Source organism: Lingula anatina, chromosome 4, assembly GCF_051362555.1.
Source record: "Lingula anatina isolate TDL-2025a chromosome 4, LinAna3.0, whole genome shotgun sequence".
Lineage (NCBI taxonomy): Eukaryota > Metazoa > Brachiopoda > Lingulata > Lingulida > Lingulidae > Lingula > Lingula anatina.
Window position 1 is genome coordinate 14,917,616 of NC_141770.1, and position 26,981 is coordinate 14,944,596.

Genomic DNA, 26,981 nt, shown 5'->3' on the forward strand with positions numbered 1-26,981 from the left:
AAAGATTGGGACCTAGCACGGAAACGAGTGACACACCTTAAAATATGTAGTTTGCCTGACTTGAAAACAGATTCTACAGAATACCAGAATATCTCGAATTAACGCTGGTCAAAATTCACATTAAAGGTAACGTGTTTGATCATCACGCTTTGCCGGGAAAAAAGAAAAAATTACTCATCATCTACAAAGGATAACAATTATTAATTGGCCAGACACGTAGAAGGTGGTTAAAGGTGTACCATGAGAATCCGATATTTATACAGCAAACAGGAATTTTCCTAAAAATTTCTGAAATCATTCCGTATCCATATCTTCAACGTATACCCTATCCAAAACCGTTGAGGAAATCACGATCTACTGCTTTAAACCGTTTATGAGTTATTGGGTTCAAAATTTTTAATAAAATCCAGAGAAGAAAACTTATTACTTGCGTGACGCTAGACAAGTACGAATAAAAAAAGAATATATGCATTTTGATATTTAAAGCATCACTTACAGTCGTGACTTCTTTTTTATACTTCAGTACAATACACGTCACGTAACAAACAGGATGTGGAATATAATGTAGGCTATTGTCCAAATCTTTTCATCTGACAGGAATTAACTTCCATAGATCTATGATGACGACACGCAAAACTTTTGGTCCAGTACTTGTTGAAATCACGGAAAGTATCAAGTTTCATACAAGTGACCTATACCTGGCTGTCAATCATCTGCAACTCTACAACATTGGCCAAAAAGATTGTCCCACCCAAGCTCCATGTGCTTTTGTTTACAAATGACCACACCTCACAGGTTTACATTGCTGTAAACAATGCTCCTACCTGATTAATCGTTCAGAAAATACAAAATAGCATTGAAAATAGGCTATCTATATTTTATAACATTAATTCAGATTTGAAGTGTCCACCCCCTCAAATCCGGTGTTTCACTGTGATTTGCACAGAGGCAAAGAAATGTGTGTTAAATTATAAAAAGACATCGCCAAAAATCACCACATTTACACAAAGTTAGCATAAGGATGTGCTCATTAAATTCACGTGGATGAACTTGTTGAATAGAAAAGGCATGACATTTACTCCTTTTTTGTAAATAGAAACTGAAAACCGCTAGTTCATAAAGATGATAAACCTATTTGTTAAAAACAAAATATCAGGCAGCATTTTGAAGATATGAAAACTAAAATTATAGTCATATTTATAACACAAAAGCAAGGCCTTTGGTCAACGCCCAGTCATTCAAACTAATCTGTCAGCATTATTATTATTATTATTATTATTATTATTATTTAAAAATCCTTGTTGTGCCATTAAAGAATTAGCCTACCATTACCCCCTCCCCCTTCCCCTCTAAGCTCCGCTGTTCTATACAAGGCTTAGAGTCTTGCGGTAAAGCGTACTTGTTTTTCTGTTCCACAATATGCACGATCTACTTTGAAATTTCATGGAATAGGAACTGATGCATTCTTTTATCTTTTCCATAACAAATCGACGACCGTGCAAATCGAAATCATGCCATCATTTTAAGTTTTGGTTGACACATTCAAAATAATTACTGATGTATCAGTGCCTCGTACACTAATCTGCAGTTCTTAATATCTTCTTTTTTTTTCTATTTTTCACCACAAAAGTATACTTTTGAACGGTTGACCACGACGTCTTGAACTCCTCCCCCCTGTTTTTCTTCCAACTTATCTGAAATACACACCCAACTACTATAATACTGTTGGCATAAAAAGGGTTTATTTACTATTATTATATACAGTTGTACGAAATAAATGATAATATTACATTTTTTGTGAGTGAAACTGTACAAACGCATTGATGTTGCCACAATACAACATCCAAAAAGTCAAAATAATAAGAGACAAGTTGAAACATATTGCAACATACCCCCTAGATAAACTCGGAACTTGGCAGCATACCTAAAAAAACTTAGGTATATAATAAAAATGTCATTTAAGCTTTAAATTGCTATGCTGTCAAATTCCTGTGGCATCATTTAATAATGGAACATAGTGGAGGCTTCCCTGCAAGTCATCACATTGGCATCGACTAAGAATCTACATAAATAATGTCTACTGTCTAGCTTTGTCATGAGTTGGAAGATGTCACATTGCAATTTTTCTTCTTTCAGCCAGTCAACTAACTAATCCAGAACATATTTTTCTTAATATAAAAAAAGGCATGCCTTGAGATCTTGCAGCTCACGTTTGCTTTGATTATAGTCTCCAAGTTGCTATGAATCTCCAAATTTTTTCAATGTAACTGTTTCAACAATCCAAATTATTAAGGTGGGCAACAAGTCCTGAATATGTGAATTGAAAGTTGAAAAAAATGAGAATATGACAAGTTCTCCTTGTCTCCATAATGACGCTGAATAATTTTAACATTTGGCTAGATTGAATGTATAAAGTCTTTTAGCACGATGGAATCATCTTATTTCTTCTGCACTGGTAAGTAAAGCTTGAACTCTGCAGGTAGCTCGTCTTCTGAGTAAAGTCTGTCTGAGAAGTATACCCTACGGATCCTGCAGTTTGCGTGAATCTAAAAAAAATGTTAACAAAACGAATTAGCAATTTTTTTTCAATATTGAAAGCAACAGTGCACTGGGATTTTTTTAAGCTTTTCCATCAAACTGACAGAGCAATTGTATGAAACTGACTTAAATTTCTTTGAAATCTCAAATAAAAACTAAAACTTCTTATTGATTGTGATTTTTTTAAAGAAAGAATTAGAGCAAATGTTTGTCATATCATTTTAATGCCAAAAATGTTCAAAAAATAAAAAATGAAATAAATAAATAAATAACATGCCGAAAACTCACCTGAACTCGGAGTGTCTCAATGTAGTTAGTACCATAAGCACGCCTTGTGAAATCTGAGAGGTTGAACTGGATCTGATTCCAGCCGTCGTCCAGCCTCATTGGCATCGTGCAAATGAAGGGTTTTACTCTAGTTGTGCTCTGGTAATTGCTAGCCCTAAATCTCCGCCTCACATTTTTGTCATCTAAAACCTAGAAGACGGATTGTGATCACAAATTAGAAACAGAAAACATGCTGTTTTACTTATTTCAAAACAATGTAAAAAGTGACAACTGCTAAAATACATTTCAATAAATAATTGTTTTTTATTAATTTCAACAATATAATTATTTCAAAACCTCAATGTCACAACTTAACAAAAATTAATTACGACTTAAAACATTAAATAAACAAATATATTAAAATGTAAACTTACCTGAACTTCAAATGTGAAATATTTCTTTAAATTTTTGATGATCATAACTAGGAAGGGAAGCTTGATTCCAAGTGTTTTCTTTGGATCCGCTGGGCATGTGATATATGTTGTGCTGCAAGGTAGATAAGAAAGGATATAAATTAATGTTGGTAACATAATGTTTCCTAATAATCACTTTCGTGAATTGAGTATAAAATCCTCAACACGTAAATTTCACTCATTTTCCCGCCGAACAATGTTTATGTATGGTAACCAATGCCACATCAATTTTAAACAAAATAACAACAATATGGAAATAAAGATATAAATTTTTGTTGTTATAGCCATTGCCTGACATAAATAAGCTTCTAAAAAGGGTAAATTTTTACTCTAAATCATTTAAATATATCATTTCATGCCCGTTTGTAGGAGGCTGCCATATTGGATATACGCCATGTTCTTTGTTAGTTCAAAACCAAAATGGCGACCGCAATCAACTTCGCACTTACCTAACATTTGTTCCTACAATTTCTAACACTAGTGACTGGATGTCATTATCTGTGATTCGTTTGATGTGACCATTTCGCACCTGAAATTGAAAAGTCAATATGTTTAAAAATAAAAATCGATTGCTGTCATCAAAATTGATCGCTGGTTAAAGTTTAAATTCAAATAAAATGAACTACTGGTTCATTTTAAATAAAGCTCTTGTAAAACACCAGCAAAATTGTTAATTGATGACAACGTGGATAAACAAGTGTTTATAAAAATAATTTGAGAAAAACATAAGGGTTATTCTTCAAACTTAATAAGTTTAAACGATATAGGGAAGTCCATCGAATAAGCCACGGGGATTCACCACCCATAACAATCGTCGTTGCTAGTACTAACACAACATGTCTATATTCACAATAATATATCTGAGCCGTTAAAAATGTGTAAAACTCGTTGACATATTATCCATAAGCTGAAACAACCACCCTGATCACAAGATATCTTAGAATACACCAGCCGGCTATGTTGTTGTCATCCATCACCATGGAAATACAGTGGAATCTTCAACTCACCTTTTTGTCCCAAATTTGTAGAGGTTTGCTTCCAATACTGTACAATATTGATAAGAATCCGCTCTGGAAGGTATTCTTGAACATTTTGAGTCTTTTTAAAGTCAGTTATAGTATATTGTTAGTCCTAATATATTCTTGTGGTGGAGCTCTCTCACACACGCTCCTCTCGCTTTGCTATCAGAGTTGTCAAGTGAGCCACAGTGTGTGTACAAATGGACTTGATTAGTTGTCATGGGTCTGTTTACACAGCGTACGGATACAAGCGCGCGCTTTGCCGTTAGTCAATAAACGAAAAAAATTCTCAAGTTTTGTGAGTTTTTTTGTTTGAATTCTTATGAAAATGATATTTTAAGGTAATAACTTTGTTTAGAAGGATATCGACACCAACCGAAATGAAATAATCAGTTTCCAAGGAACTTTATTACGCGCACGAATACGGTTTCCAAGCCGTAAACTGACATCCGGTAAGCTGCGTCGTGCGTGCTGCGCAGTGTACGTCACCTGGGATATGGCTTAGGTCACAATCTGATTGGCTGACGAGCTCAATAATCTATACATATGCTAATATCACTATTGTTGTTTGGCATTTCATTCTTGGGTTTTACCTCGTGTGTCGGTCACTAACGTAGCTTCAAGAGCATGGATATTGTAAACATAAGGACACATGACACTATGATTAACGAGTACGCGATGCTTCTGCTTACTTATTCATAATGTAAATATGCGTATTATTGTTAAGAAGGAAAAGAGGAATGATGCTCTTGGCGCGACTACTAAGTGTGGTTTTATCTTAGTTACACGCAAACAAGCGCTGTAGTCGACATTTTAACTTATTCGCATTTTAGCAATTAGACCAATTACGTCCAATAGACACCGTTATCACCACTAAGCGAATATAAAAACACAGAGTGCCGTCACATCAAATAAATCGCACAATATTTTAAGGCAACATTTACTGGCTTTTAAGTGTCCGCATCTCCTTCCGTAAACGCCCAGACAGAAACGAAAACAGAGGTTTACACGATAAAAAGAAGCCGAAGGTGAATACTAAACAATTCATTGGTTACAAGTTACATTATTTTGATTGCATGACCCAGAAAGAGTACCTTAGTCAGCGGCAAGATAACAGTCTAGATAGAAAAAACAAAACGCACCAGTTTAAGTACTTGATGTGTTGACATTTTATTGAACTGAACAACCTGTTGGAGAGGATACCTCAACAGAGAAACCTTTATCTACAATATGCTAGGCACAGAATTGAAATTGAATTCTTTTATCTTATTTAAACACTGCAGTTTCAACCAAAAGTTTTATAACACTGAAGTATCATTGCCCCTCCTATAACCCTTTATTCCACAAGTCGCATTTGCATACCAATAATGGCTGGGGAAATATGCACTTTGGTACAACGATTAAATTGCACTCTAAAACCAATATTTTGTAAAAATAATAATTATAATAAATAAATAAATAAAAATTAAAAAATGATACTGGATTACTGTATATGATCTTCATCATACTTGCCCATTCTAAAATTTTCATCCTTAGGCTAATAAATTATCCAAGATACTCTTGGTTGAGTCATGAGAGTTTATTAATTATTTACACACAAGACATGACCTTACTGTTTTATTGAATAATACATTTAATCAATGGAAGGAACATCCAAGACTCAAGCTTGCTGCAGGGTTCTTTCCATTTTCTTCATCAAAGCTTAGACAACTTCAAAAGTTAAATAAATGAATAGTTATAATGATACTTATTATTAAACAAAACACTTCTAACTGCCTAGTAAACTTAAATGGGGTGAGCAAAAACTGGTTAGGGGGTGTGGGGTAGTTCTAATATTGCCACAAGTTCCAACTGAAAATGTTGCATTGTGGCTTTAAACTTCTATACACTGCAGAGGTATAAGAGAGAAAATCTACTCTGTGCTTTGACATGGACACCCTTACAAGACTATGAACTATACGAGATCTAATTACAATTACAAAGTTAATACCAGCACACCCTCGTACCCCAATGTGCAGGCCACATATTCCAAGTGAAGCAGATTTTTTTCTCAACAAGTTGTTCACAAAAGTTTGAAGACTGCAGCCATTACTGTGCGATGCTCCAATCCAGCTCCCACACCTTTTGCAAAATAAGACTTCAGAGTGGCTGAACCATTGTTACATTTGGTTATAAAGGTTAGAACCAAGAGGAGGGTAGGAAAGGGGGTTAAATGATGAAATACAGAGCACATTGTTCCAGTGTTGACAAACTAACCCCAGAATAAATTTGTGTCCTTCCTGGAGGCCTGTATTTGTGAACACTTTACTGATACATTTTCATGTTACTCTAAAGATAATAATAAAAAAATAATAATAATGATAAGATCCATCCAGCCACCCTTTACTGCGCCCCAGCAAAACAGTTGTAAGTCAACCAAATAGTTGGTGACACATTGTCGTCATTGCTTGGATCACACCAGGGGTCGTCAAAAAGACCTCGGCAATCCCTTGGCTTCCTGATTTTTGCTGCAGACTTCAAGACTGAGCCGCACTTGTATTAGCTGGGAGGGGGGAAACACTGGGAGGCATCACGGGGGTGGCGGCGCCAGACACAGAGTTGGGAGCTAGTCCAGTTTCTGAAATTATAATACATATGCACAACCTTATTTTTCTTTAATCTAGTTTACTATTTCGTCTTTTTTTCCAAATATTTGGTATGTTTGTGCCTTGTGCTTGTGGAATGCATGCAAAATAACTATTGATATTTTACTGTCCAGATATTTGTATTTTCAAATCACATTAAATACCAAATGGATGTATTTTATCAAAAGCCATTAGACATACGTAAATTTTTTTCAATTAGGTAAAAATAAATAAAGAAAAAGTAATACTATAATTATCATCACTGTTATTACTCAAGGCTAATAACAATAACAATTTTTCTACAGGTACCATATGCCTCAATTTTTTCTATTTTATTTTTTCTCTTTTGTGAATTTAGTTTCAATGACATCAGTTGACTTGGATAAAAACCTCCCGTACTATAACCCAAACAGCTGCCCCCTTTCCCAGCCTGCACCCCACTCTTACCTTGCATCTGTCCAGAGTTTGTGATATTAGTGGGCGATGCATGACCAGACAACGACGACAAACGACCCTGTTCTCTCACAATAGGGACTGAAATATTGAAATGCAGCAATGGGTATCATGATGAATAAATTAATAAATAACGCTGGAAAAAATTACCCAAATTATGATAATTGTATTTTGTTCAGTTCTAAATCCTCTCTGCCCAGGTCTGAGTTTATGGAGTATTTGGAAAATAAACTATTTTTTTATGATTCTAACCCATTAGACACAATGATATACAAGAAAGTGTGCAGTACAATAAATACAAGACTACAAATGATCAAGAACATAGATACACACACTTTCTACCATCACGCTGCACACACACGCATCAATCTAAATAGTTACATTCTGCAGGATTTTTTTCCTGTTTTTTTAGGTGTCTTGCCTACTTCTGAATGTAAATCTTAATATTCTCACCAGGATCACACATTCAAAAAGCAACTACCAAAGCTAACAAAATTTTCCTTAATGTCATTACACTGCCAAAGGAAAGGCCGACAACATTGTTGATGCTGCTTAAATAAGCACACTTTGTTTTCTAATGACCCATGAGCAAACAATCTTTCAACTTTTGATATAAACATGGCTGTGCCAACAACAACAAGACATGTACTAGAGTCTTTGTCACTGTAACCAACTAACTCTTACCGCACATTGTCACAAATATACTATTATTTGCTTAACAACAAAGGCATTAGCACTGACGCCCAATTCAAATTCACTGACCTTGCCAAGGACTCCACATACTGCACAAAGCTAAATTTAATTTTTTCTTAAGGCCCCCCAACTTCTTAAAAAAAGGTTATTGTGCTTTAGGTCAATGGTTCCCAATGGTTCATGTTAAAAATATCCTGTGCCTATTCAAATCCAGGTTGTTCTGATAATAAAATACCAGTATCATATTAAATGTTTTAGCAGGTTTAGTACAAAACAAGTCATTCCTACCACTGGTGCCATGGTAACTTATCATTAAACAAAATATATATATAAATTTAATAAGGGGCGGGAGTCCTTGATGGTCTATGTCTACCCCCCTACCCCCAAAAAAAATAATAATAAGAACACGTATGATTCATTGCGGTAATATAATATAGACATAGATATATATTCCTTATCTATGCTTTTGAATAAATGATGCAACTTTCACATATCAACGGCGAGAAATATATCATAACAACATATGGTGGCATCCGCATTGCAAGTAAAACGTCAAACACCCTGTAATATTTTTACTGTGACAAATTCATCATGGTTTACCCAGTGTTCGCATTTACACCGTCCGAGTATATAATTTACGCATCGTTTCATAAACGGACGCAAATTTCAGCAGGGCAGTGCGTCCCGGGGGACGCAAGTTTTTTTTTTTTTTTTTTTTTTTTTTTTTTAAGAATGCATAATAAATTACACAAAGGAATTTCGACAAATTGGGCTTGTGAGTTTGAAAGTGATCTGGTAGTACGAACCAATAAAACTAGGGACAAATCATCGATGGTTTCATTTTGTCACTCCAAAAGTAGACTCGCTTTAGGTTCGCTTTAGTGAACTCCTCTACGCGTAATCGAGGTCGATCGTCACGTGGTTTATATAGTCATGGCGGCGGGTCCAAGTGCACCGAAGAAGAGTAGATCATTCATCCCGGCGTGGTGTAATGAATTTAGCTGGTTAATATATGAAAACCAAACAATGTTTTGTGCCGTCTGCCGTGCAGGCAACTCTAAAAACTGTTTTACAAGCGGTTGCTGTGATTTTCAGCGAAGTAGTCTCACACGGCACGAGGCCTCTCAGCAACATAGGAATTGCGCACAACAGCGAACTTCCGCCGCCGCATTTAAAAAAGCATTATCCAATGCTGAAAAAACTACAAGTGATAATTTGAGCGTACAACTGCGAACCATCTATTGGCTAATCAAAGAAGATATGCCCTTAAGCAAGTTTGACTCATTAATGGAGTTACAGGAAAGTAACGGTATGCGGATTGGGTCTGCACGCTACCGTCACCATGAAACTGTAAGTATTGTAACAATGCATATATAAAAAGAGACAAAAAAATAAAAGTAAAAAGTAGCGCGTCATTCGAAGCGATACAAAATGGCATCCCACAAAAAAATAAAATTGATGCCGGTCCTGTTAAAATTTGATAAAGCAATTTCTGAATTAAATTTTATTATGCAATCCGTTTCTTGTGAATGATAAACATGTCCTAGTACTGGTCATTTTAAGGACGAGTTTAAATTATTGTTCATTTTTGAAGAATGCTCAAATATACTACTATTAGGATATTTTAATTTTATTGCAGGGTCCTTGATATAGGCCTACTTCAACTATCTTTATTTAAAAAATAAGATATCACAGTCAACAGTCATTCAGATTTTTCTTGCTGACAACTGATCCAAATACTAGATTCTCTTTTTTTTTTAACATAATGGTTTAATTTGAACTGGTCCTACTTTGAAATTTCACAGGTTGAGGAAATGATCACATCTGCAGATATGGTTTTAAGAAGAGATTTCAATGAGAGGATGGAGGCAGCTAACTTTATATCAATTAATAGTTGCAGATGAGAGTATAGATATTGCTGTCTTCAAGAAGCTCCTGAAGCTTCAGAATTTTCGTGCTTTGAGGCACCGTAAAAAGTAATTTAAGTTATCACACTTTAAAGAACTATTTTTCACATGGATTGTTTGTGAAATTGGTCTATGATACGCACCACCTATCCATACACATTTTAAGGTTGATGGTAATATAAAATAGGGAAATCAAGTTATAAAAATGAAAGCTGTTGTGTTATGAGTTTCAGATGTCAAGAGCTGTTTTCAAAGCACTTGTTTTGTCATGTCTGTCAAAAATTTGTTTCATCAATTTTTGTGGGAACAACATGTTGCACCTTAGTGCTTACTGGTGAGTTGAGCAGAAAAAGGATTACAATTTTACAAAATTTATTGATAGTTTTTATTATTAAATAAGAAAAAAAATTATTTTTCCGAAGGACCCCATTTTTTTCTAAAGGACCCCATTTTACAATGCTAGTGGGGTCCCAAGGACTCCACTTACAAACTGCCCAGCGCAAACACTGGTTTACCCAATATAAAAACATCAGAGACAAATCCAACATGTCATACAGTCCAATAGCTATAAAAGACGCTAATAATGATTTGGACACCTGTCCAAGTGCCCCATACCCCTGCACAGCCTTGGTCAGTTAAATGGCTCCTTTTATTTCTTTAATATTGGGATGTTTGTTTTGAATGTCTCTTCAGTAAACCAATGTGGAAGAAGATGCCATCTCAAACTTTAATAAGAAATATCTATCCTTAGTTGACTAGCACTCCCCCCTAGATTATGAAACACCAAAATCTCATCATAATACATTTCAAAACATACACATGCCTGTTTATAATTCACATAAGACAGATATTAATTGCTATGGAGATTTTTTTCAATATTTGATACAGAGATGCAGCATCAGAAGTATTGATAAGTATCATCAACAGCTTTGCAACTGGTTTAAGATGATTACGTCCCAAGTTTCTTCATCACATGATGCATTCTGGGTCTTTTTTTTTTTTACCAAGAAAAGATACAGTTATCCTCCATGCTATGTTGTTAACTCCACTCTCTTTGTTGTTATAACTAACCCTGCATTTGACAATAGTGCAATAAGCCAATAGATATGCCAAATGTACACAGCTGTCCTTTGGGGTATAATCCCTGATTTAGGTGGAAGCTACCTTCTCTATACTAATGTTTGCAAATTGTGCTGTTTGGAGACAAATGTCATTAATAACAGTGTGTGCTCAAAAAGTGGACTTTCAGTAAAGATTTTCTGTAGCAAACTCCAAGCTAAAAATCCTTAGGGATGAATCAAAATAGTTAAACCAGGATCAATTTCAACTGAAAGCATGATAAGTCATTGTAGCCTAATTGCCATGAATTTAGCATTTGGCTATATTTCACTGTGCTGGAGTGAGCCCTAATGAGTACACGAATCAAAGAAAGTAAAAGAAAAGCAAGTCTAATTTTTTTCAACAGTTATAAAACAAAACTCTGAATGGGACTACTGAAAATTCTGCACAACTTGCCACACGCAATCTGAATCATGAATATTGTGTCGTAATCTCTGATAATAAAATGTGTTCTCTGGACTCTGACATCTTTTTTTTTTTTCTTCTACATTTCAATTCCAGTGAACTTTTATTCTCAAAAATTAGGTACTGAAAATTCCTAACATCTTATTTTGTCAGTTCTCTTCAAGCCACTACCACACCTTTAAAAGATCCCAGTGTGAGCCAACAACAAGGTTTTGGAGGTAATGTGCATTACAATGCAGCATTGTTTTTTTAATTTTATACCTGTAAACAATTTTTAACACTATCATCATCACTGCTACCAATATAATACAGTAAATACTGCATAACTCATCACCTTAAGGCTTGTAACCCAAATTTCATGTATAGTATTAGCTGTAACTTGATGAACATTACAAAACTCCCAACCTTCACAAATCATTAACAAATATTCCAGCCCAAAAGTGTCAGAGTCATATAGTTTATGCATAGATACTCATCACTTACAGAAATATGGATGTTCCATTGCTTCCCTTGCCGTTAATCTCTCTGCGTGGTCGTACCTCAGTAACTTGTCTAGGAAATCAAGAGCTTCTGGACTAACTAGGTGTTGATTTTCACTGTGGACAAATCTTTCCCAACGTTTTCTTGAATGTCTGTGAAAGGAGAGCAAAAACATTGTCTTCAATAAAAATGTGTTAAACACATTGGCAGAATTATATTAACACACTAAAAAAACTAACTGCCATAATACGCAATTCCAAAATTTGAGTTGGTTACTAGAAAAATATCAGATTGGTTCTTGATGTCAAAATCAGCCTTTACGCTAATTCCACATTACGTCCCAGGTGATCATCATGCCATTTTCCTTAGCAACCATTTGTAAATAAGATATCTGTAACTTTGTTCAACAAGTTAAACATTGATCTTTTTTTAATCAAAAGTTGTCTGTTAATGCAATAACCTATACAAACTGGTCAAATCTAAACTCACCTTCCTAAAATATCATTAAACCTAGGATCTAACTCAATTTGATATTTGTCTATGTATTCATAAAGCTCTTCTGTTCCTAAGACTTTTGCAATGCGTACAAGCTGTAAAGAGACAACAATTCAATAAGTACAACATAAAATCACCTATGCATTAAAGACAAAACAAACTGAGGATAAAAACTGCACTACCAATGATATTCTACATCCATAAACACTTTTTTATTATTCAATATTGAATGATCAAAAGCTACTTTTCAAATAACATTAGTAAATGGAAGCACAGTCTCTTTGCTCGTTTACAAGCTGACTTATCAAACAAATCAAAATCTTGATGACATCTCTCACCTGGTCGTAATTGTCATGTCCGTGAAAAAAAGGTTCTTTCCTAAATATCATACTGGCAAACATGCAGCCTAGACTCCACATGTCTAACGAGTAGTCGTACATCTGGAAAAGCATTAAGAAAGCATTACAAACAAAAGTAGGCTGACTTAAAACCTATGACAGAAGGGAACTTTTCAAATATTAGACACATACTGGAAATCGGTGATTAATTAAGATTTAAATGCATGCTGAATGAAGAGACTGTGTGGATGACAAAATATTTGAGGACATTTAATCTGATTTCATTAGTTGATAGGGACAGAAATTTTACATATAAATATTTAAACAGGTGAACATTATTGGTAGAAGGGACCTCCAGGAAGTCAGTTGCACCTGCCAATGTTGAGTGGAAGATACAGGACAGAGCAGTGACAATATAAGATGGTGAAGCACCATTAAATGAGTCAGGGGAGAACACGGCACAAAATTATACAACTCCTACATTAATCAAAGATTATTAGCTTATGGATTGTTCAGGAAAGAAAATCAAATTCAAATTCATTTATCTTCACCTACCTGGTAATCAAGTAAAAGCTCTGGGCCCTTGAAATACCTAGAGGCTACCCTGACATTATACTCCTGGCCTGGGTGGTAGAATTCTGCTAACCCCCAGTCAATTAACCTAAGCTGGAACAGAGAGAGAGGAGCAAAACACATTAAACACAATGCTTCCGGGACTCACTTTACTACAGGATGCAGTTTTACAGATGATTTTCAGGCCAAAAATTAGTCCTAAATTTTGGTCCACTTAAGTTCTGGAACAATACATAGAAATCCAGTCAAATAAGTATTGGTCTGACACAGCCAAAATTCCACTCCATTGGACTACAACTGATTTATCGTAGGTCAAAGCAGACTAATTTTGGTGTGAAAGTTAAAACCAACTTCTGGGCTAAACTGATTTTGTGAAGTAGGCTGGGACTGGTTTCAGCAAAGACTTTTAGTCAAAAGTTTGTCTTAAATTTAAGACTAAAAATTTAAGTCAACTTTGACCTAACTTCAGTGAAATAATTGGGTCTCTTACTAAAAGTGAAAATTGCAAAGGTTTCAGACTAAAAGAAAATCATCTACTCTGTAGTGGAATGAGGCTGACCAAAATTCTGTCTCCAATACTTAACTGGCAATAACATCAGTACAGTGAATCTCACTGTGAATATTACACTGAAATTCTGTTCTTTTTTCTCTTCTCAACTCTAAGCATTTAAAAGAGCTGCCAATAAACAGTAGCAGAGAGTTTGTAAAATTTTGTATGCAGAAGGTTATTTTATCTTTCTAATTCAGAGATAACACCTTATCAAAAGACAAACACATCGCTTGTTATAATAACAAAGAAAAAAAGAAAAAGATTGGGAGAAAGCCCTGGGTGTACTTACTTTTCTGTTTTCATGATCTATCATAACATTATGAGGCTTGACATCTCTATGCATGATCCCCATGCTGTGACAGTAATCTAAGGCCTGGAGGAAAACAAACACAGACCACTGTTATGTAAATTACCAAAACAAAATAAACATGTCAATTAGAGTGAAAAAAAAATGTCACTGTTCAAAGCATAATAATCCAATGCTTCGGATAATATAAGATTCAACATAACATTTAAGCTAAAAGGTCATAAGTGACTGGGTTCCCTTCATTACAATGAGGAAAATGGTTTGAATTATTCTAAAATAAGACCATCTAATATCCATTACAAACAAGCGGATCAAACCATGAGAGAGAGAGAGAGAGAGAGAGAGAGAGAGAGAGAGAGAGAATGATCCAACTAAATTCAGCAATCCCATCGAAATATTAAAATAACATATATTAAAATAACATTGTATTTAATATCTATTTTTTCACATTCCGAACTTTATTTTCTAAACATTTCCCATGCGATGTCTGTGTGGTGCTCAAATACTGCCTGTATATCTTTTTTTCTTATGCGAGTGCAGAGGCAGGCAGTGGCCTTTTGAAATTGTAGGGAATCATGGCCTCTACAGCCTGTATGATTTTGTCAAGCTAAATCTTTGAACAACTTTTTAAAATCTTATGCCTGCAGGCCACATATTATTGCAGATGTCATCACGGATTTACCGTACAGGCATTGTTTGGTAAAGTCATCCAGAAAGTCTTATTTTTGTTATGTACATTTGTATTTGACTATAAACTTTCACTCACCTTCAGTAATTCATATATGTAGAACCTAATGTCATAATCTGTTAGCGTCTGGTATAATTGCTGGAAGTTAGAAACAATACACTCAATAAACAGATACAAATATATTATATAAAATAATGTAAATGGAAAAAAATACAGCCATATTTCTGTGCCCTTGTCTTAGAAGAAAAGGACTGACAAATGGCTTTAATTAACCATGTATTATTACCCTTCTCCGATAAGATTCATTAACAACCACAGAACCTGTTTAATTGAAAGTGAACCTAGTAAAATTCTTTTAAAAATTAATTATTTGGACAATACAAATAATATCAGACTGGTTTTTGATGTCAAAATTAGTTTAACACTAATTCCACATTACGTCCCAGGTGATCATCACACATTATTTCTCAGTTATCAGGTTCACTCTATTTTCAAATTAGTTTAAATCCAATAATCTTTAAAGACCTGCACCCACCTTGAAATCTGTGTTGTTCACATGTTCAAATACTAGTGCCGGAGTTCTGGACTGAAAGGTAAAAATAACTAATTTATTATCATTTCTATTCTGGAACCCATTATTTTAACCTACAAGTCTAGTTTTTTTTCTTTTATAGGGAAATTTGACAGAACCAATTGTGTTTTCCGCTAATAAATTAATTCTGAGAGAATACATACCACAGGGTCTTTAACTACTCCAATAAGTGTGATGATATTTGTTCCTCCTCGAAGATTCTCTAAAATTTTTATTTCTCTTTTGATTTTCTTCTTTTTCACAGGCTATAAAGTGAAATTTTCAAAAGAATTTATCAAAATTGCAACCAATCTGTGTGTTTGTCCTGTGTGTGTGTGTTTGTGTGTGCGTGCATGCGCACGTGTACATGGTTATATGGTTAAAGACAACATTCAGGAAAAATCACTATATGTAGGTGTCACGAAACATTCTATTCTAAACAGTTATCAAAAACATTTACAAAACAGATCTTTATGTAATAGAAATGGGACAAAACTGAATTTAAATAATGTGTGAAAAGTTTAATTTGCCTGACACTAATTTTGATCTCATTTAGAAAAATCTCTTACCTTCAGTATTTTTATTACACACTTTTCATTGTTTGTAATGTTGATAGCTTCGAATACTTCACTGTATTTTCCTCTACCAAGTTTCCGCACCAACTGATAATCATCTTGTTGACTGAAACACAAATAGATTTACTTGACCCAAAGGAAATCCATTCATGAAAAACAACCCAGTAATTCTATGGCTGAATAATTGATTTACATCCACTTGAATTGTAGACTCTACTGTATGGGACTCACAACTACATTCAAGGCAATAAAAATAAAAATCAATAACGGTGGGGATATTTTCAATGTCTAGTACAAATTACATAGGTCTGAGTTAGTAAGTGTTCCGACAAAATTGATCACATATGTGGTCTAGCTAAAGATTAAAATCAGACTGAAACCCACACTTAATATGATAGTGAGAATAACATTATCACAGTAACCATATTTTGGGATAGGTCTGGGGTATTCTTAAAAAGGTCACTGAAAACACTTAAGGATGGGTCATAGCAGGAATGGATTAGTATGGGAAGGAAATAAGCAAGGTTGAGAGGGGTATACGTACGCCCATTCCACCACGTGTGACTCATAATCCCAGTACCCTCGTGGCCTGTGCGTATTGACGTCGGCGTAGACTCGAGCCCTACTTGGAAGGGGCATGGTACACAGCAATTTCTTCGATGTGCTCGTCCGACACACCTTAAATGTCAAATGGAAATTGGTGAATATTCTCCTGAATATCACCGCAGGCCGTATAAACTGACCGTACGCCGACAGCGCTATTTTTAACACAATTTTGATTGAAATGGAGTCTTCCCTTGTCCTGTCAATAGAAACGTGCTTTTTGACAACCAAACAACATCCCTTTCTTCCCCGTCTCTGTGAGCCTTAATTTCAGAAAGGTTCGGGTCTTAGAGAAGCAATAATGGCTAGATGAAAGTTCAGTGTACTTATTAATGTTGAGTCCGGCTTATTTAGGTGTCCTCGAACTTCACTGGACAGGTTTAGATATCGACATACTGGTCAACCGACTCTCCAATATGGCGTCCCAGGATGGTACCCGCGAGGCGACAACGAGGCTCGTGACATTTTCCGGTTTCCGACCAATACAGCAACCCCTCTGCTGAGCAATGAGTCTTCTGCTAATAGAGGTCTCCAAACATGACAGGCTTCTTTGTATATGTAAATGTCTTCCTTCAAACAATGAGATAAACAAACACAAAGTAGATTTTCTTTAATCACACTGCGATTTTTCTATATTTTATGAAGAAAGCATCCTTAATATCTCTGTTTAATATGTTAAGCTTTCTCTTGTGTTGTTAAACACCCGGATGATTTCCATAGCGACCACAAAGAAGCAAAGATGGCGGAGTCAGAGACGATGAGTGTTGACACCAGTAATGAGGCTAACGATGATCCTCTGCAGGAGTTAACAGACGATGAGTTGGACAGACTGTTAGATGAAACTCTGTAAGTACTACATGCAGAGTTATATGGATCAACTGTCTGAAGAGAGGGACACATATCCTTCATATCCGTGGCGAATTTCTACACTTTGTCTCATCTTCATTTATTTTATGAATTTCGTTTCGGAAATAATAATAATATTTATTCGCAATTATGACTTTTTCCAACGCATCTGTCATTAAAGTTGTAAAAACCCGTATACTAAATCATCCAGTGCCTACCTGAAGGTAAAAATGAATGTTTTTTTGGATAGATTACACGTGATTGTTAACAATTAATACATTTATCATTGATCATTATTTTAGGCGTGCCAATGAGATTCTGGCAGCAGAAACACAGATGTTTGAAAAGTTCTTCAAACGAGTTGAACCAAAAGAGCTCCAAGGTATCCAACTCTCTGTCAACGCTGCTCCGTCCCAATCCCAACATGATGTTGGGGGTCGTGGAATTGGAAGAAAACGATCCAAATCACGTAGCAGCCATGTCGACAAAAGTCTGAGACTGACAGCAGAACAGAAGTGTGATATTGCACAGAGGGAGATTGAGGAATTAAGGGAAGATATTGACAGACTGAAAGATGAATCTGAACGTGTTCTTGACACATATAGGGTGGGTGTTGTCGTTATTTATTTGATTATTTATTTATTTGCTGTATTTGGGTTATTTGGTTCTAATATGGAATCAGGGTTCTTGTTAGCGCAATTTTTGTGTGTCCCTGACACTGTTTCATCGAAATTGACCCCCAATTTAAAATGTATTGCGTCCATTTGACGCACATTTATCTCAGTCCCCAGTGTAACACTATCTACTTGTTTTTTTGTAAATGTCAGTAAAGTTCAGAAAGTTCCATTAGTGACATTCTTTCAATGACCCTGGTCACCTACAGCTTTCACATGATAAGGTCTGTCATCGATAGGGATGGTCTGGTGGCAGAGTACCCCATGTTCTAGCAACTTGCACATGTTCACAGGCATATGTATTTAGCATGTTTTTTTTAGCATGTGTTAACAGTTGACTACAAAGATTTGTATCCATTCTTTTGCAAGTTGGTTGTTATTGCACTGGTTATCCCAATTAGTCATGTGCCTTGTGAAAGGGGATTTAGTTGTATAAACATAATTTACACAAAATCGAGGAGCAGATTAAGTGCAGAGCATGTGGAGAGGTTAATGTTACTTTCCATAGAGGGGCCAAAACTGAAAGAGTTTAATTTTGGTGCTGCCCTTGCAAAATTCAAAGCTGACAAAAACAGAAGGAAGTAAAAAAAAAAAAACTGATAATAAATAACACTTATGACTTTTGTTGCTTTTATTCCTTTTAAATATTTATTTCAATATTATTTCGAACTTATAAATTCTTGACCCATAAATTTTAAAAATGACTCCCATTTTTAAAAAGTGGGGGTCAAAATGACCCTTACAAGCAAAATCTAGTGGAAACCCTAGGAATGTAACTGTTCTGTGCAAAAGTTTCATATAGGTTAAGCAATGTCATATAAAAATGTGATATATATATATATATATATATATATATATATATATATATATATATATATATATATATATATATATATATATATATATATAGTTTGAAATGAAAATGATAAATATAAACAATTTTCACTAAATATTTTAAAAAAAGGCTGTGACTATACAGAAGGAATATTTTAATACATCTTAACTTCTATATTATTATTATCTTATTCTTGTTTGTTGTTTTGTAGGCCATCATGGAGGAGGCAGACATCAGAATAAATGAAATCAAGAAAGCCTCCTATGAATTTGAGAGAGATATTGTTAAAGGGGCAGTGAACACAAGAACAGGAAAAGTGATCTCTGAAAGAGTGCTCAAATATTTGGAAGACAAAATCAGAGCTAGGGTGAGATTCTTCACATATACCTCATAATTGCCTTTTTTGTCATTGTTTCTAAAGCTGATGTTAAAACCTAGCATTGCTTAAAAATTTGAGGTGCTGGGGCCACCCTAGCTTTTTTAAACCAAAGTTGAATAAGATAAAATTTTTGTACTATTTTTAACATAAGGCAAAATGGTTAAACAAAATTCTGATGTTATCTTGGGATTTCAAAAATTGAAAAGAAGACTTTCACATTACAAATATTATGATTTTCATCACTTCAGGACACACTTATCGAGAAGCTCAGATTGAAGAATTCAACGCTGAAAGTCCAAAAGAAAAAATTAGCAATGCAGCTGAAACAGGTATGTACCACTAATTTGACAGACATTTGTCAAATGTAAATGCAACAAGTTTTGTTTCCTAATCATAATATTATATAAAATGATGATGGCAGTGGATCAAGTGAATTATAGACCGCATTCACATCGAGTTGAGGCATGGCTCTACAAAGCCACGAACTAAATATGGCGGATGTACATGAAAGGAAAACCGCCTAATCTTTTAATAGTCTCTCCGCCTCTCACACGCCTCCCCATGTGTTGTCCCAATGGAGCCGAGATTTAATGGCTGTACCCCCGCAGGGACGACGAGTGGGGAGGCGTGTGTGAGGCGGAGAGACTATTAAAAGATTAGGCGGTTTTTCTTTCATGTACGTCTGCCATATTTAGTTCATGGATTTGTATAGCCATGGCTCAACTTGTTGTGAATGCAGTCATAGAAACCTAATTGTAAAGAAATTTGTCAGGGTGGGGTGGGGGATGGGGGAAGCTACTAGTACATGAACATGCATGTAAAATTTTTTATTAGATTCGACTTTTGAAAAATATTTCACATGTGGCTCGTCCTATTTTTTTACTTATTGATGTTCTTTTATCATCCTAAGTTTGTTATAATTATTTTTATACACTTGTAATTTTATTTTGCTACTGTAAAATCTGGTCATTTTTAAACTGCTCCTCTTTTGAGTCATGAAATGATATTTAAATATAAACTACATCATTCCACTACATTTAATTGTATTTTTACAAACCTTGGATGTATTTGTAATAGAAAGAGGAGATGGGTGAGGTTCTACATGAAGTGGACTTTAATCAGCTGAAGATTGAGAATGCCCAGTACTTGGAAAAGATAGACGAGAGAAACCAGGACCTCCTGAGACTTAAACTGATGGCAGGAAATACACTGCAAGTGCTCAACACATACAAGGTAAGCAATAGATGATATAATATGTCAACTCTGTAGTTACTGCCTTATTGGTATTTGGTGCACGTTTGATTTTCAGACATTTTTAACATCATGGCCATCTTTTAAGCTATGCAGTCGTTTGGAATTTATGTAGGTGGCTTTGTGTCCCAAGTTTTCTAAAAGAACTGAAAAGACCATTCTCTGACCATTCATGGAATCAAAACAAAAGAAAAATTAATTTTTTTAAAAAAAAGGAAAAAATTAAATAAAGAAATACAAAATATTCCTCAAGCAACATTTGACATAAGGTATCATAATTAATTGTCTTGTTATTTTCAGAAAAAACTCAGCACATTAACTCTGGAGTCAACGAGACTTAAAGCTGAAATTGCATCAAGAAATGATCTGTTGGCCAGAATTGACAGTGAAACAGTCACCGTAGAGACGGTAATTTTATCTTTTTCCAGACTTTAGCAAAGTAGTTGGAATATATATAAAATTGATTTAAAGAAGAGCAGTTAATATGTTCTTTTTTTCATTGTAGCAACATTGGTTGAATTGTACTACTTTCATGAAAACCTAATAATGCTCTGAAAGTCCATACTATAAGTATTTTGTATATTACTTTACTTCTGCTTTAACATGTGTATGTGTGTGTGCATGTAAGTTAAAGCCTAAAAAAATCTTATCAACTGGTTTCCAGGACCGAGCAGGTGCAGAGAAGATCAATCGCAAGCTCCGCACACAGCTTGGTGACTATCGCGTGCCAGAGGTGATGGAATATGTCCGCGAGAGGGCAGACCTGTACGAGATGCACAAGAAAGTAAAGAGCTGGGAGAGGAAGGTAGAAATTGCAGAGATGGGACTGAAGACGCACAGGAAGGCTTGGAATCAAATGCGCATGGCCAGTCACCAACCAAATCCATGGGGAGTCATGGAAACAGTTTAATTTTTTTCTTTGATTTATTAAGTCAATATTTGAGGAAAGAGAGAGAGGCCGGGCATGGCATGGAGTCACCATTGAAATGTACCTTTTTTCTTTTATATGCAATCATAACCAAACTAATGGGTGACACGGAAACAGTGTAAATATTGTCCAAACAATAAACACTGGAGGAGCGGGACAATAATACCTTTTAAAATGAAAGGGACCATGGGACTGCTCTAAACATATTTAAACCAGCGTAAAATATCATATTTAACATTATATCATGTAAAGCATTCATTTCAGGAACTACACAGATCTGTTGTAATGTAATAGAAAGACAAATGGTCTTAGCACTGCAAATATATTGACATAGTTTAATTCTGTATCTTTAAAGACTTAAAAGAAGTACTTTTGTTGCAGTGCAGTTATAGAACTTGTCGAGCAATAGGTGTATTGAAACTGGAGTATGTTTGCATGGTGAATCAGTATCTGATCATTATTGTCAAGATGTATATTTTGTAAATAAAATTAAATATCCATATTTTTTTTGTTTGCTTAGATTTGCATGTTTTCAGGGAAAAGGGACATTAATTCTCGGATAGAAGCTTTTCAAAAAAATTGAACTCCTTCCGTTTACAAACAAATATCCCGACTGCACACACTGCCCACAAACAAAATAACTCCAAACAAAACTGTAAAATGAATCTTTACTACACATCTTATAAAATCTGTACATTTGTTTATCAAGAGAAGTCACCTGTTCAAATTCAACACACTAATGCATATGTCCATGTTCAACATTAACTTTTATAACAGTAGTCATTTGACCCATGCAGGAATAGCATAGTGTCTTTCAGGATGTCAAAGTGGCCTTGAAGTTAACAAAGGTTCTGTGCTCTCCTAGAAAAATTATGTCTATTCTGTCAACTAGATCTCCCATCAGCAGGCATTATAACAAATGTCTCTGCCGCACAAACAAATCATTCTCAACTTGCATGATGATTCTTCAGAAATACATGATCCGTATTCCATCTTTCCCTTTTTGATCTTTCTTCACATCACTTCCAATTTACAACAGTATAACTTGTGATCTTTTATTCTGATACACAAGTCATCCAGAACATCCGTAAGTAATCACCAATTGAGAAAGTCCTGAAGAACCTGTAAGACAGGTCTCTTAAAGCACTTAAGTCTATGCATGTAGGAATGTTCAGTTTACCGCCTGCCTCTCCCACGCCCTCCACCTGGGCCGCCTCTCCCTCCTCTACCACCACGGCCGCCTCTCCCTCTGCCACGCCCTCTGCCCATACCTGGAGCACATGAAAACAATATGAATTAATAAAATCCTAGTGCTAATAAGGGCATGTGATTATTACTTTTAAATAGTCTATAGAAATTAACAAATGTGGAAAACAACAAGGCATTTCACTACAGATTTAAAGACTGTCAGATCATCTTTTTTCATCTGGATATATGAAACATATCATTGCAATATTTTATCAAATATGCATGTTGAATAAATGCAGATTTGGTTATTTCTTTCATAAACCCTTCTCCTTTTCCTCCCATCTTAACACTTACTATACACACATACATCATAGGCCTAGTAACTTTTTTTCCACACACAAAATTATATATGCCACAAACCTGCTTTTTCCTTCCTTGCCTTGGCTTTGGGTGTGTCGTCAACCAGTAGTGTGTCCAGAGGCAGGCTGTCTGGCAGGATGAAGTAACGGATATTATTGCCGCGTATACTCAGTGTGTCTATCTGGACTGGGTCTCTGTTCTTAACTGTCATTTTTACTGCCTTCAGATGTGTGTTCATACTGACGTCAACGCCTGAAATACAGCAGCAGCACTTAACGTCAGGAAGTCCAATAACATAATTTTTTTTGTTTTTTTTTTAAATGTAAAAAATCTCAGCCAATTTTCCTTTCCTTCACTCAATAATCAATGTAATTGAGGCATCTCATTATTTTATAATGAATCAAAGTATCAACAAGATATGTTTTGTGAACCTTTATTGACTCCCCCCCCCCCCCCTTTCCCCATCCACCCACCCAACACAGTCAAGTTTTTTTTTATGCAGGTTTCACAGTTTTTGGCCATATCAGCATTCTTTTTTCTATTCAAATGACAGGTTGAAAAACCCCATTCTCACACAACAAATTTTATTCAGGTGACTGAAAACCTTTACCTGTGATTGTTCCATGCACCTGTGTACCATTCTTTAGTTCAATGGTAACTGTCTCATGGCTGAGCTTCATAAGAAACCTAGAACAAAAGCAAACATGGAAATAAATACAAAAGTGCAGGGTATATGTGGGCAATGCTGCCCAAGGGAGCCAGTCCACAAGATGTTCAGTTTTTGACTTAGTTCTTCTTAATTGTTTATGTTTTGTCCAGCTGTCATTCGGACGGCCCCTGGCATCAATATTTTCACAGACGGCTTATTTATTTATTTATTTTTTTTTTTTTGAAAATGATGGCTTAAACTCCCTAAAATTTTGAAGGAAATTACAAGTGATAATTTGGGACGGTTTGTAGCTCAAATCCTGGGAAAGCCCTGTTTTCGGGAAGATCACTTCAAGATGGCTTAGTCTTTACTGCAAAAAGAGTCCAGTACGTCTAACCAGCTTCTAGGACGATTACGATTGAAGACAACTAATATCTAAGCCTGCTAGCGTTCATATGCAAGTGTTCACCACATAATGATAAAATATATATACTTTACGAATGTAACTGAAAATATCTGTCACAGCAAACTGTAGCAGATTTTGCACTAAACAACCAAAGGACAACAAATACAGCGGAACTTAAGCCCAGCGATGCAGTAGATATATGCAAATAGTTACTCGTTTACGTGGTCAGTAAAATCAAATCTATGGACTTCTTTAACGATAAACTGTGCAAAGAACACACGCATTAGGACAAAGTACAGTCACGGTAAAAAGCCGGTCAATAGAGGACCGCCTACGATAAATATATGACAGCTTGGAAAGTACCGAAAGCTACTTCAAAATTAAACGCAAATTGCATAGCATATACATTTGTTCTGCATTATCTCCAACCAGAAATATATCCTTACCTTACTAGCTTCATGATGGCTTGGATTTTATAACCCAAACACAATGATTTAGAACAACAATGGCGCCTTCACGTTGGAATCACGCTCTGCCTCGTTTTGGGTTTGTTTACGGGAAGCGGTGAAGTGCAACTGGCTTGAGCTTGCAACCGTCGCGTATCTCGCCAAGCCTCTTTAATCAGGGTCACAGTCATATATGTCACCCCAGGCCAGAAAACTAATGTAAACCTGAATGTTTAAATTATTGTATTTCTTTTTATCAAGAGCTTATAAAATATGTAGGTATTACCTCCAATATTTCTAATATTAAACAGAAATATTGGAGGTAATGCCTACATATTTTATAAGCTCTTGATAAAAAGAAAAACAATAATCTAAATTGATACATACAGAGCTAATGAAACTCTTCTCTTATAAACCTGAATGGTTTTACAGGGCCAAAGACTGGGAATTGGGGTGGATCATATAATTCCAATTTTAATTTTTTCTACTGGTTTTGGATAGAGTGCATTTCAATTTTTTTAAGTAGGCCTAGATTGAAAGAGCTGTCTTAACTTGAAGAGTGAAATGATTAAGAGAGAAATGAATGGATTAAAAGGACTTGATGTCAGAGTAAAGACATATGCTGAATATGAGATTTTCTGATGATACAGCTATCACCAGAATGGAATCTCCAGGCACTATTTATTACATGGGAGATGAAAGCAGAAAAATGGCCCTCACAATAAACTGCAAGAAAATCGAATTTATGCTCCTTAGAAGGAAAAAGCAGCACCAGGTCTGTAAACTGAAAGTAGAAATTTCATCAAGCATGTCGAGAGGTTCAATTACCTAGGAAGCATGATAATCGATGATGGCAGGTGTGAGGCAGAAACCAGAATAAGCTAAAATTGAAAAAAAAAATCGTTTTAGAAAATGCGCAAAATACTTACAGACAGGAAAAATGAAATTGGAAAGAAAAATTTAGAGTTCTACAGTGTTTCATTTATTCTATACTAACCTTTGTCAGCGAGTGCTGGAATATTTCCAGGTCCATTGGTTGAAAGACTGCAGGCCGTAGAAATGTGATACAGAAGAACGGTGCTAAGACTATTGTGGAGGGAATAAGGCATAGGGCCTATATCAGCAACGAATAAGTCCTAGAACGAGCTGGAAGGGAAAGAACTTTGTTTAGAACAATAAGAAAGAGGCATTTAGAGTTTTTTGAACATGTGTTGAGGAAAGGAGGGTTGGATTGTTTAGCGGTCACAAGGAAAATCAAAGGAAAGAGATCAAAGCAGAAGAAGGCAAAGCGTCGGCTTTTTCAAGAGTTTTTAGATTTATGGATGGGTGACAGTGTAACAAATCTGAGATCATGTAAAAAAAATGTTGTGAAGGTCCATGACAGCCAACGTCCATGACAGCCTCTCTCTCTCTCTCTCTCTCTCTCTCACACACACACACACAAACTCAATACGCGGTCAACTACTGCATTCTCCGAAGTCGGGTAGCAGCATTTGAGAGCTAGCATATGCAGTTGTCGCTGATATGTGAGATAAGACATACAAGTATATCGCGTCGCAAGAGGGTGGCAATGTATCAGGGTTATTGGCGTACATATCCCGACGTAACACCGAAATACCGAGAGAAAGTAGGCCTACTCGCATATTTCACCGAAAAAACGCCCTTAATATATCGAATAAAGCGTTAATCGCCACGGTCACGTAACAGCTCCAGATATCAGAGATTATAATTATATGTATCAGCTGAGTGCACCCTGATAGAAATTAACAAAATTAGTTTCTGATGCTTCAATCCGACTGAACTGTCGAAATAAATCACTTTTGTCAAACTATCAGTAGTCACTCAAAAAAAGGGTTAGCGATGAAGCGTATTTCCACGAATGAAACGATACGGGTATGATGTACTGCAAATCCAATTTTGATAAGGCTTACATCATATAAATTAACAGGTAATTAATGTATTTTTGGAAAGTATGACAAAGACTAAGCGAGATCTTCTTCTAAGGGTTTTCCCCAATAGATAAAGTCTTGTGATTTATTCAAATTTTTATCATTTCCGACGATAATACGCAATGTTTAGAAGGCTAGGGAAGCTGAAAAAATTATTACAATTTGACAACGCACTGAGCTGTTGACAATTACGAGACGCTATAAAACTTGATGGTGCTAATCAAAGTCCAAAAACCGACAGAAAAAAAGGAAACAACTTTGCCTCTAAATAACCAGTCAGGAAATGTAAGTTGACGTCTTTATTACTGGTGTGAACGGGATAGATATTGAGAACATCATTAAGACTTGTTTTAAGCTTGGTTATTTATTTCATTAGTTTTATCAACATTTTA

The 26,981-nt window shown here is 35.4% G+C and overlaps 4 protein-coding genes across 6 annotated transcripts; 1 reads left to right on the top strand and 3 right to left on the bottom strand.

Moving 5' to 3' along the window:
- Positions 1–1,720: 1,720 nt before the first annotated feature.
- Positions 1,721–4,490, bottom strand: LOC106170965 (cilia- and flagella-associated protein 20). The gene is made up of 5 exons (XM_013551036.2): positions 4,286–4,490; positions 3,728–3,807; positions 3,240–3,351; positions 2,827–3,015; positions 1,721–2,546 (listed from the first exon to the last, which is right to left on the bottom strand). The coding sequence occupies exons 1-5, from the start codon at positions 4,367–4,369 to the stop codon at positions 2,439–2,441; spliced, it is 573 nt and encodes a 190-aa protein (XP_013406490.1). The 5' UTR covers positions 4,370–4,490; the 3' UTR covers positions 1,721–2,438.
- Positions 4,491–5,442: 952 nt separating this feature from the next.
- On the bottom strand, positions 5,443–17,180 carry LOC106170957 (casein kinase II subunit alpha). 3 transcript variants are annotated; one of them, XM_013551027.2, is made up of 13 exons: positions 17,005–17,180; positions 16,620–16,753; positions 16,070–16,181; positions 15,665–15,766; positions 15,465–15,515; positions 15,008–15,067; positions 14,224–14,307; positions 13,367–13,477; positions 12,812–12,922; positions 12,468–12,568; positions 11,982–12,130; positions 7,369–7,455; positions 5,443–6,914 (listed from the first exon to the last, which is right to left on the bottom strand). In XM_013551027.2, exons 2-13 carry the CDS (start codon positions 16,712–16,714, stop codon positions 6,814–6,816), a joined length of 1,164 nt encoding a protein of 387 aa, XP_013406481.1. In that variant the 5' UTR covers positions 16,715–16,753; positions 17,005–17,180; the 3' UTR covers positions 5,443–6,813. The 3 variants fall into 3 exon arrangements, with proteins under 3 accessions (XP_013406481.1, XP_013406480.1, XP_013406482.1); XM_013551026.2 differs by having other exon boundaries at positions 16,620–17,142; XM_013551028.2 differs by having other exon boundaries at positions 12,812–12,913; positions 16,620–17,139.
- Positions 17,181–17,368: 188 nt separating this feature from the next.
- On the top strand, positions 17,369–22,453 carry LOC106170958 (cilia- and flagella-associated protein 263). Its single transcript, XM_013551029.2, has 7 exons — positions 17,369–17,524; positions 17,827–18,130; positions 19,245–19,400; positions 19,661–19,741; positions 20,490–20,645; positions 20,964–21,071; positions 21,328–22,453. The coding sequence occupies exons 1-7, from the start codon at positions 17,418–17,420 to the stop codon at positions 21,571–21,573; spliced, it is 1,158 nt and encodes a 385-aa protein (XP_013406483.2). The 5' UTR covers positions 17,369–17,417; the 3' UTR covers positions 21,574–22,453.
- On the bottom strand, positions 22,242–24,813 carry LOC106170959 (small nuclear ribonucleoprotein Sm D1). The gene is made up of 4 exons (XM_087010684.1): positions 24,641–24,813; positions 23,750–23,826; positions 23,200–23,391; positions 22,242–22,862 (listed from the first exon to the last, which is right to left on the bottom strand). Exons 1-4 carry the CDS (start codon positions 24,652–24,654, stop codon positions 22,768–22,770), a joined length of 378 nt encoding a protein of 125 aa, XP_086866810.1. The 5' UTR covers positions 24,655–24,813; the 3' UTR covers positions 22,242–22,767.
- Positions 24,814–26,981: the final 2,168 nt, after the last annotated feature.